The 12,107-nt window shown below is 40.9% G+C and overlaps 1 protein-coding gene across 2 annotated transcripts in view; it reads left to right on the top strand.

Moving 5' to 3' along the window:
• JAZF1 (JAZF zinc finger 1) overlaps positions 1 to 12,107 on the top strand; it is a 352,768-nt gene that overhangs the window by 103,872 nt on the left and 236,789 nt on the right. Inside the window, exon 1 of one of the 2 annotated variants that reach the window (XM_025381216.1) lies at positions 4,988 to 5,054. The exons of the other annotated variant lie outside the window; for it this stretch is intronic. Within the exon in view, the coding sequence (XP_025237001.1) occupies positions 5,039 to 5,054 (16 nt within the window). The 5' untranslated portion in view covers positions 4,988 to 5,038. Of the gene's footprint in view, positions 1 to 4,987; positions 5,055 to 12,107 lie in introns of those variants that run through there. 2 annotated transcript variants of the gene reach the window in all.

Genomic DNA, 12,107 nt, shown 5'->3' on the forward strand with positions numbered 1-12,107 from the left:
TAATACATTTAGAATTCACTCTGAATTCCACTTGGATTTTCTTTCGTTCTCATGTTGGTGAAGGTAGATAAGATAGATAACATAATTGTTATCCTAACCAGAATTCGCATCTCATTCTGATTTCCTTAAACATTTTTAGAATTTCATCAGTCTTTTTTAGCAAAGCCAGTCACGGGAGGAGTTGAGTATTGACCTTTTTTCTTCTTTTTCTTTCTGGTTAGCCTGCATTGAACCTTTGGCCTTACCCCAAGTGTATGGGTGGTATATGTTTTTAAATTGATATATCAATGTTGAATTTTTATTGTCACGGTTTCTGTTCATGCTCCCTTCAAACCTTTCATTTATTTGTTTCTGAACCTTGGATATCTCATAAAAATGTCACCATTGTGGTTGAACATTAAGCACCTTCCCATTTTGCTCTGGGCCGTTGAAATAAATTTGGACCAGGTGCTCTGCTCATAATGGAGCCCCTTGAAGTGCTCTGATAATGAGCCGGGAGCGGAAGCTGTCAGCCTTCAGCTGGCTTGAAGAATGCAATTAGAGCAGTTTTAATACTGCAGAGGGACCCCATCCAATCAAGGCCATTTGAGTTAAACCAAGTCTAGAATCCTAAACATGTACTTTTAAGCTTGTCAGCTTTGTCTCTGCATTGAGAATGGGGAGAAGGCATTCCTGTACAATGGATCCATTTTATGTCCAAGAGAAAAAAAAATGCTCTGAATACCAATAGAAGTTCTCTCTCTCTCGTTTCTCCCATTATGATGTCATTATGACCATATTTATGATCTGATGTCAGTGTGGTCAAGATAACCAGTGTCAAATTAAGTTTCAAATGAATCAAGGACTTAGCAAGCCCATTTCTAGAAATCCACCCTAAAAATAGTGCACAGCCTGTTTTTTTTTTTTTTTTAATAGCAAAATCAGGATTCACCTAAATATCCATTAATATGGGGAGTGCTTCAGTAAAGTATATTCACTATAGGAAACACTATGCAGCCATTAAAAAGAATAATACTGTCTGTTTTATATTGTTGAGTAAAGTAAGTCACTTATAGAACAGTTTGTAGAAGCATGATGTGTTTTTTGGGGAAAACCCAATTACAATATACATTTATAGGTAGAGAGAGAAGATTTGGAAGAAAGCATACTAAATTATTTATGGTAAAAATCAGGAGAAGTGGAGATGGAAGGAGGTAAAGTTTGTTTTTTACTGTCTGTGTATGCGTATTTTAAAATTATTTTCTCATATTTACCTAATGAATACTTTTTATATTCTAGGGGGAGTTTAGCTCACTATCAGGTAAATGCCCTGTTGTAAGTAAATAAATGAGCTTCTGTGGTCCAGGAGGAGTGGGGAGAAACTTCTGGTATTAAGGGATGCTGGGGCATAGTAATGATGAGAGGGGTTATCACTGAGGGAGAACTTTACATTCTTCATTTTGGAAAATCCTTCCAACAGCCCTGTGGGGTAGATGCTGTTACACTTACTTTACATCCGAGGGTGCACAGGTTTGGAGAGATGTGTTGATTTGCCAGGCCACAAATTTGCAGTGAGTGTAGTAAGGCTTTGAACCCAGGTCAGCTTGGCTCCAGCGACATGCCCATAACCTCTTCCCTTTTCCCTGCTTGGTTTCTGAGGACAGTTCTTTAAAAGCGGATTTGATTTCCTGGGACCTGTGTCCTTTCCCTCTTCATTTCTTTCAAGAAAATGAGGACACAATTCAGGAGTAGTTGTTATTGTCGTTAATGGTTGACATTTTTTATAAAGGCTTAGACTAGTCATTAAGAAGTCTCATTCTGTGCTCATGGGATTCACAGTGGATTCTCCAGTGAGTGGAAGCCTTTGTCCTAAAATGAGGCAGTGTATAATAATGTCAGTTAATTTCATTTGAAATACAATTTAAAAATAAATAATTTCACATATCAGACAAGCCAGGGTTGTCTTCATTAATGAGAAATATTATGCAAAATTGAAAGATCAGAATAATTATAAAAGTATGTATAACCTCCTTTATAAACTTAACTCCTGCGAAGTAGTAGCTTACTCAAATAGCTCATTTCTTCTAACATATTTATTAAGCCACGAATCTTTTTGATTTCATAAAAATAAGCTTATTTCATCAACAAAAAATAGGGCTCTCTATATGTATGTGTGTATGTGCACATAAGTACATACATATATGTATTTCTGTTTCAGATTTTTAAAAACTCTCCACAATGTTTTGTTTGTTTTCCATATCTTCTTTAGCTTGGATTTCTGCTTCATATGGGATACTGCTTTCCTGTTGGCTTTTTAAGGTGTTGTGCACAATATTAAAATCTCATTTCAGGTTTCCTCTCTATTCCATGACTCAAACTTTGGAATTATTCCTATGAAAGAAATACTTACTAAATTTAGCCACAAGTTAGCCTCTTCCAGTGACCTTAACAAACATTTCATGGCCCTTCTTCTGACATTGTGACACTGACTTTTTAACTTATTTGGGGCAAGTTAATTACTTAGGACAAATAATGTAAACATCCTTGCCCAGAGGCCTGGAAAAGTAGGAACACATAGGTAGACGTGAGGCACTTAGAAAATGTTGCAGTGACCCCTGTACAGTACTGTCAGCTAATTTTATAATAAAGCATAAGAAAGCAATAGAATACGTTGAAGGGAAAAAGCCTCACTTCTGATTTTTTTTTTAACTAAGTCAGCTTTTTTTTCAAGCATCTACTCTTAAATAGTTGAATTTACTTGGCATTTAGGTTCCTTTTTCTTATGCAATTTCTTTCCGATTATGATTATTTTATTTTATGTTTTGCTTCTTATCAACCCCTTTGACCATATAACCATGAAACTATCACTGGGCCTTCTGTCCCTTTGTTGCGAAGAAAATTCACACATCCAGGGGCTTCTGTATGTAGAAGGCCAGTTTCTTTGAAAATGGCCACAACAGAGTGGTTTTTCCTCCTGGGGTTGCCAGCACTGCCCCAGGCAGGGGCAATAATGCAGACGTGACATAAATAGGCACGTTCACTGTGATGAGACGTGAGGGCTCCTTATTCTTCCAAAGAGACTGTGCCTCGGTGGTTGTAAGTGTACCTTGTGAAATTGTCCCCCAGGAGAACACATGTGCCAAAGTATTAAGAGACAGCCTAACAAACTACTTTGATTTAAAGTGAAAATAAAGCAAAATGCAAAGATTCGGGTCCAGAGAGTCAGGATGGGAGTCGTGTGGTCCTGGCTTTGATTTTCAGTCCTTGGGTGCGCCCTTGCCTGAGAGAAAGCGAGGGGAGACAGCCTGAAGTCATCACACTCCAGGGCAAATCTGAGGACTGACCTTCCCTCTAAGTATAAAAGAGCTCTACCAATAACAGCATGGATGGCTGTGTGGGCTGCATGGGAAGTCCAGAGACCAGGTCTCCAGCCAGGCTCCAGCACGGCTAGCTCTGCTAACTCAAGTACTCTGTAACCTACCTAGATATCAGTTGCTTATTTTAAAACATAGAGGACTGGAGAGGGTCCTGTCCAACTCGGATGAAGGAAATTTAGAAGACAATGGTGTTGTGTTTTGTGTGAAAGGAAGATTGTGGGTCACACATTGCTCACTGCTAACACCTACCAATAGTGCTAATTTAAAAAGTCATATATTTTCACACCGAGGCAAGGCTGGAGTTTCCTTTCCTGAGGTTTGGGAGGAGGGGAACAAGGTGAGAGAGGTTGTCTTTGTACTTTTCTTAAATTTATAATTTTTTTGGTTATTCACACAATGTCATCACTGTTTTGGTTTTTAAAAAATATGTATCTAGAGGAAAATCTGAAAGGTGTATGCAAGTTTATATAAACTATTTTCTAAAAATTAAAAATACATGCACATGACTTGAAAAATTTAAATGATACAAAGAAAGGTAAACTCATCCTTCCCTGATCCTCTAACCCCATCCCAACTTTTGAAACAACTGTTAGGTGTTTATCTCTTTCCTTCTAAAATGTTAACTGAACGTGTTTTGGTGGGGGAGGGGGTGGGGGGTGGAAGGGAGCTGAATTATGGATGGTTTCTATTTTTTCTTTCAGTTTATCTTTTCTATTTTTTATAATGACTTTTAGTCTTTTTAAGTTTTATCCAAGAATTCGTATGTCTGGAGATACTTATCTCAAAAGTGAAGCAAGGCCAATTTACATTAAAGACCTGACTTTGGGAATTGTTATATGCTATTTAAGTGTACAGTTGCATATAGCCATATCCATAAGTAAATATGGTAACAATTATTTGAAATGAACTTTATTCTTCAGCCTGAACAGATTATGTTCTATAGTAGGCTCATGCCATTTTGTTAATTGTATTAATTATTTATTACATACTGCCATTTCGCATAGTTCAGTGGGTTGTGGGAAGCTGATTATAGCAGTTTGTTTCAAGTCAGTTTTACACCCTGGTTGACAAAATCATCACACTTTCTCACTAAAATGAAAGAGCTGGAATAATGCTTGGGGCACTTATAACAGATGCAAGGTTAAGGTGCAAACTGTGTGTGAAGCCTAGCCACCATATTTTTAATGAGATCCAATTTATGCAAGCAATATATACAGTGTTTCCTTCATTCATCTTCTCGGAAGTTCTTCATTTTGGTAGATTTTAGAACGGAAGATGTGTTTGATTCAGACATGTCTCCCAGACTTCATACTATGATGTTAAACTTAACAACATCATCAATTTCTTCTTTAACATTTTCTGTCTTCTGACAAGAAGACAAAAGTTAAAATCAGCTCTTTGGTATCGTTAGTAGTTTCATTACATATTTTTGGAATGAGAAATGCCGAGAACTTGTTAAATATGGAATCACTTGGAACAGCACGATCTCTCCTGAACCCAAGCAGTAATAATGCAAATCGAAAGCAGCTTCCTCCTCCACAGATTTGCAGTTTTTCTGATCACAGATGTGTCCTTCCATGTTGCCTGTCTTTGTAAACCAAGCATATTTTTGTCATCACCTCCAAACCCTTTAATCAGCTGTAAGTGCCGTCACTGGATAGAAGGTCCGTCCTTGGGTCTGTATGTGGGTGGCAAATGGTAAGTGAAAGGTTTCACTGAAATCTTGGCAGATTAGGAGCTGGGTTAAAAATACTTTTATAGGACATACTAACTTTTGTGTATTAATATATTTATTGAAAAACCAAAATCTTTCCAAATGGTTCTATGAGGAAGGAGAGAAACGAGAGTTGAATTATAAAAGTTTGAAAGGAGGATTAAAGAGTTTTTGAGGGCAGTTGAAGCAGGGTTTGCAGAAGAATTTGCATTTAGCCACCAAACTGTCGACGCCTGCTGGTGCTGGAGTTGACAGAGGTGTATCTGCTAAGGATATTGTATTAGGTGTTTGTCCTGGTGCATAAAAGCGGAGAAGAAATATGCTGTGATGAGCTCTTTTCATAACTTTATGAATGCAGGTCTTGCCTGTGATTTAGGACAGTCTCTGTTGGCATCAAACCTCCCTGTGCACTGGTTTCTGGCTGCACATCGTTGGATCTTTGTATCACACCGCATTGCTTGCTGACCTGTAGTATTTCGCTACACACTGGGATTCTGGCTCTCCAGAGCCGATTCCGTTTTAGGCAGCTGCCTTCTCCATGTTGGAATACTCTGTTTATCTTGCCTTCACCTGGTAACCAGTTCTAGGTAAGATGCCTGCTGGTCATGGCCCTGTTCCCATGAAGGTATTCACAGCTTTCATTTCAGTCAATCAAATTTATTGAGTGTCTGCTCTGGGTGTGCAGTATGCAAGTGCTGGAAATAGAAAGATGAATAAACCACAGTCTATGCCCTCGAGGAGCTCACGCTTTAATAGGGGATTTTGGGTGACCTTAATGCTTCAGGACTTAGTAAGAAATAAGCCCGAGTACTTGTGAAATGTTAGGCTTTGTTGATGATTGTCACTAAGAGAACTGGTACTGTTGCCTTCACACTCTGCCTCTGGCCCTCCGTGCTGTTCAAATGCCCGTCTTCCTGCTACCTCCTCTACCTTGGAACATTGCAAGGCTTGGAGGGAGCTTGTTCTAAAGTCAAAGAAGAGCTAGATGCTTTGTGAAACTTTCTTCAGACCAGCTGCCACTGACAGCCTGCCCGGAGCCGGACATGGGGCAGGATCATGCCGGGATTGCTGTGACTGGATGGTGGAAAATTTTGCAAAAACATCTGTTCTGTTTGGAGGGTCCAAATATTTTCAAAAACATTTGCTTAGCCAAAGCTCATATTTCACAAAACCTTTGCAAATATCTAGAAGCTTTTCTTCTTTTCCATGTGGACATGGAAGCAAAGGAGAGGAAAATGTGGCCACATGTATGTTTTCAACTTCTTATTTCCAAGTATTTGGCTGTTTCAGGGATAGAAACCAATCAGATCACTTTCGTGAGGTATGCGGTGCCTCTAGACTGTTCTCTCTCTTTTGGATAGATACATGAAATCTCGAAGAAAGAAAATTTCTCTAAACACAATGGGAGAGATTACAGTAATGCTATCAAGCTGTAGTTTTAATTGCTTGAAAATAAACGAAGAAAAAGGTTCACAGCTGTTTGAGAGTGAGGACCAATCACGGGCAGAGCAACAATAAAGCTCCCCTTTCCTGGGATGACTGCCAGGACTCAGCTCTCCACATCTGAAGATGTTTTACAAAGTGCAGTGTGCCGTGAGCAGGGAGAGAAAGGCATCCAGAGAAGGCGCGGGAGGACCTGAGTGAGGAGCTGGGCCCTGGCTTCATCCCATCTGTGGGCCTCAAGGTCAGGGGAGTAGGAGCTCGTGGCCAGACAGACTGGGATGACAGGGACTTCTTAGGGGACAAGTATGAGTTTGTTCAAACTTGGGGGCATGAGTTTTTGAGAACACTGCTCAACGCTCAGCATGGTGAATGCTGCAGACCAAGCATGGAGCCGTACCCGGCACCTCCAGGAGAAAAGAGCACCCCAAACTGTAAAGCTAAAGGCCTCTGCACATGATTGCCTGTGAACCAGAGGTTTGGAGATAAGTTTTCTCCCCCTTTATGTCATTCTGTATGTTCCAAGTTGGGCATGGAGAGCAGCTCTTCCGCCCTTTGAACCTGGTACAGACCCAGGAAACCTGGGCCTCTCCCTCAGTACCTCTCATTCCAGGTGCATGGCTCAGGCTCGTGGAACAAATCAGCTAACTTTTCTTTTGTTTCTTAATGCTAGGGAGCAAGCAGGGAGCTAATGGCCAAAGGAAGTCGAGGCACTTGTCCTTAAGACTATCTTTAGTGAAGTGGAAGGTGCAGGATCTGCCATTTGTCATGTCACCTTAGAACAAGGAAAAGTCCCCAGAGTACAAACATCCAATTGGCGTACCATACTCGATCTCCAGGTTAAAATATAATACAGCTATGATGCATGAGTCTCATTGTGAAACAGCTGATTGGTGAGGAAGATCAGTTCTCACTAAACTGGAGAGATGAGGCCGTGAGATGAAGAGGAAGCAGTGCTGAGCTGGGAGTCCAGATAGCTGGCTCTTTCTCGGCTCTGCCACCAGTCACGGTGCTGGTTAAGTCACTGGGCTCTTCCATCCCCTCTGTGCCTTGTCGGTAGGCAGATTGGAGGATGTGTAAGTTCCTCCTGCGCTAAGATCCTTGTACTGAGGACCTGATTTCCAGAGCCCTGGGAACATCTTAGAAATGGAGTAAATTCCACGAGATTTTCCCAGGGGAGGCCTTGATCACATTTTGTACAACATTCAGTCATGTATGGTTGCTATGATACCAGGCAGCATTTTGAAACCACACACAGGGATGAGTCTTTCAGTCAGTGGCCTAAACCATCTCCCTTTGCTGCAGAGCCAGCTTTTCTGCAATTCCAGGGGAAAGTATGGGCAATTGTTAATACCCCAAAGATTTTATATGATTTTAAAACAAAGTGGCCAACAGTGTCAACATTGTTTACCAGTGACTCGTGTGTTCTTTTTCTCTTTGTCCTCCTCCTTTTTTAAAAAAATAACATTTCCTTGGCCTCTTAATTTCTCTGTTCTGTGTTGCATGTATGGAAAAGTATCTCAAAACCTATGATGTAAACCTCTCGATTTGCTTTACTTTTCCTGCTCTTGAGATTTTCATGTGGCCCTGATTAAAATTTTAATTTGTCAGTAGAGTCAAATCTCATTAGTGCCATTCCAGCAATTGGGCACTGGAATCATTTGCAAGGTCTTCAGGGAAGTTTGCCTTTGCACAGTTTAGGAAAGATTCTGTTAATTAGGTGAATGGTATAATTGATATGACAAGAGGATTGTTTAACTTAAGGGAAGCAATTTATTATGCATGCATGAGAAGCTTCTAGGTATTTACTGACCAATTGCATGCCCATTACATATCCTTTTTGTATTTTAGAGATAATCATCTTATATTGTTTACCTCCTAGCCCAGTTTTTGGCACACTTGAAAGTACTACAAACTGTCTTAAATAAATAAATAAATAAATAAATAAATAAATAAAAACTAGTCTGGGCACGGTGGCTTATGCCTGTAATCCCAGCACTTTGGGTGGGCGGATCATCTGAGGTCAGGAGTTTGAGACCAGCCTGGCTAACATAGTGAAACCCGTTTCTACTAAAAATACAAAAAATTAGCTGGGCATGTTGGCTTGCACCTGTAATCCCACTACTCCAGAGGCTGAGGTGGGAGGATCGCTTGAACCTGGGAGGTGGAGGTCTCAGTGAGCCGAGATCGTGCCATTGCACTCCAGCTTGGGCAACAGGAGCAAAACTCTGTCTCAAAAACAAACAAACAAACTACTTAGAAGCAGAAGGAGACGGGAAAGGACACTAGGCTGAGAGACTGAGGCTGAAGTCTGGGTTCTGTTCCTCGCCTCAGCACTGATTAGCAAGCGAGCGTAAGTCATTTATCCTATCTATACAGTTTGAAGATTGGGTTGAGCACCTGCCCAAGTCCCCTTCCAACCTATTTTGACACTGAGATTTCACAAATTGAAACTAAATTGCCGTACTTGGTTCAAATAAACTATGTTTTTCTAAGTGGCCCAAATCTACCTTCTTCCTCATTTTTTCATTTTGTTAGCCTGGGCAGAAAACAAGAGAAAGTTTGCCCAACACTTTCTCCATCATTGGTTCTCCAGAGCTTTCCAGCAGCACAAGTCAGATTACCTAAGGCCTGGTGTAGCCTGGGCAGCACTGATGAGGCTCTGGCTGAAGCCTTGGCATTGATTCTCACAGGCCTCTGGCTGTGCTCTGTGGTCACCTCTTTAGTTGCTGGATTGTAGGGGGGCCTAAAGTAGCCCCAAGGAGAGGGCAGGAGCAGCAAGGGGTTCCTTTGGGGATATGGGCACAACAGCATTTGTTAATGGAGAGATAAAGAGTCCACTGGTTTAACAACCAGAACAGTAGAACTCATCCCTGTTGATGTCTGAGTCATCATCTCTGGAATCTTCCCCCCTCACAACACTGATGGAGCAGGGAAACATGTTCACTGAGGATAATATTTACCTTAATTTAGGTTTTTCAAACCCAGCCTTTCCTAGTTCCATCTGCTGTGGACCTAGTAAATGACAAAGCTTCACTTAGTTATCTGGAGTGGACACAGACTCCAGCATTTTCTCCTAGAGTTTTTATCCAGGTGGTCTCACAACCATGGAGGGATGGCAGCAGCTTGTCAAAGATTTTCATATTCAAGGGTAGGCAGGTACAAAGGAGTTAACTTGTGGAAGCTTCATCTGGAATGGGGACCAGCCTTGTGCCGAGATGCTGTAGGTACCTGCTAGTTCTTCTTGGCTCTGGATGAGCAGAGGCTGTCCTTGGATGGATTTTGTAGGGTTTTTTGGATAGCTGTTCTTAAAAAGACCATTCATCTCCTCAGGAGTCATAAAATGGAATTACAAACTGATTTTCCAATTAGAGTTTTAAAACAACAGTAACAACAATCAAATCAACAGCAGCAGCCACCCTCTGGAAGGTGCCATTAGGTAGTAACCGTGAGCTTGAGGCAAGCACAGATACTTTTCCAAGCAGGGACCTTGTAGTACTCTGGTTGAGGATCATTATCTGGTTTGATGGTTCCTACCTTTTGTTGTTAATGCTTTCTCTCTCTCTTTCTTTCTTTTTCTTTTTTTTTTTTTTTTTTTTTTGAGATGAAGTCTTACTCTGTCACCCAGGCTGGAGTGCAGTGGTGCTATCTTGGCTCACTGCAAGCTCCGCCTCCTGGATTCAGGCAATTCTCCTGCCTCAGCCTCCCAAGTAGCTGGGATAACAGGCATGTGCCACCATGCCCTGCTAATGTTTTGTATTTTTAGTAGAGATGGGGGTTCACCATGCTGGCCAGGCTGGTCTTGAACTCCTGACCTTGTGATCCACCTGCCTCAGCCTCCCAAAGTGCTGGGAGTGCAGGTGTCAGCCACCGCGCCCAGCTTTGTTGTTGATGCTTTCTTTGCCACTTCCAGCCCTGACCTGGCCTGTACCAGACTCTTTCCAGTGTTCTTTTAACAATCATCCAGCAGTTCTTAGAAATACCTCTGGTGAAGTTCCATAACCTTAGAGATTTGTTTCTGTAATTGTTAGAATTCAGTGCATCTAAGGTGTGTGTTAACAGTTCTGTAATGTGCTTAGCAAAGACTAAATCTGCCTGGGGTTGATTTCCTTAGCATTCCTAAATTCTTGGTTCTAGGTGGAATGAAAACAAAAAACAGAGATAGCACTAGTGAGTTCCTTGCTTACGTTAGTAGTCCTCTCGTGAACATTTAACTGCACTCTTGGCAAGTTTTGCGATCCATCTGGTCCAGTATTTTGGTCACAAGTAAAAATTTGCTTGATGGAGCTCAACGTACCACCCCCTGCTTTGTGTCAGGTCTGAAATGTACACTGTTTGGGAAAGGAAAAATAGCCCCGGGCTGTAATCGCTAACGCACAAATAAAACGCGTTGTAGTTTTATTTTCTCTGCCTTTTCCCATTTAAAAAGAAGGACAAATGTAGGACCCATATAACTGGCAATTTCCTAGGAAAGAAAAAGAAAAGGCATGAGGTGGTTGGGTGATTTTCTTTTTCTTTAGCTATCACATTAACCCTTGGTATTTTACTACCTAGATAACAAGATGCTAGGCAGGATGTAAAACATTTTTGGTAATTTTTTGAAATAGTTGCAAAATTTCTAGACCATCCTGCACTGACTTAACAGCACATGTTAGGATAGAATAGTGACATTTATGGTCTGCTTGTTGGCAGGAGAAGGTCTGTGAAACATTGTGCAATAAACAAAGTGTGTTTCTTCCATTCCCTCACCTCGCTGTCCTATTGTTCTCTTGAGGCACCTCCCCCCTTCTCTCACCCACTCCTCTACCCTACCCTGGTTTTCACTCTGCTTACATTTGTCAAGAACCCCAAACTGTGTCTCCTGGACCCACGTCTGGCTCCCTTCTGTCCTCTTCTATTTAAAACCTACCACCCCTGAATCTTATTCCCAAAAGATTCCTCATCAGTGCTCAGGGAGAAAGTCAGCTGACTGATTCTTTAGTCATTTTCACCAACACCACAATTAATATGTAGGTTATTGTCTGCCAGGATCTGGGACTATGGAGGTAAAGAGGACCCAGTCATTTCCCTAAAAGAACTTAACCTAAATGTGATTTGGATATGCTCCTTGAGTGAGTTTGGACTCAGGATCTACAAGTGCCCTTCAAACTTTTAGATTCTTAGATCTAAAGTTATAATGAATAACCCTATAGAATGAATCTCTAATGGTGGAATTTAAGATATTCTGTTAGGCTGGTCAAGAAATTTTAAAGGCTAAGTGATCTAGTGCCTCTAAAATTGTACCCTTTTTATTCCACCTGCCCGTAAGATCATTAGCAGAGCATTTTTTAGAGGAAAACAAAAAACAAAAATCTTCTTTGGTTCTCAAGTTCCTAATCTGTGAAAGAAGACTGAGTTAGATGATAATAAGATCTCTTTACGCTTTATCCCACATTCCTGATATTTTGTTTGGCAAACATGAAGTATGAGGAAGTTCTGTTTAACTACTTGAGTGTTGTTGAAAGTTTGCTTCCTCAACTCTCATTAATATTAGTTTAAAAATTTATAGAATTGTTTGTAGCCACATTTCAGAATGCATTGCTTAGTTTTTCAATTTA

This window comes from Theropithecus gelada, chromosome 3 (genome assembly GCF_003255815.1).
Source record: "Theropithecus gelada isolate Dixy chromosome 3, Tgel_1.0, whole genome shotgun sequence".
NCBI lineage: Eukaryota > Metazoa > Chordata > Mammalia > Primates > Cercopithecidae > Theropithecus > Theropithecus gelada.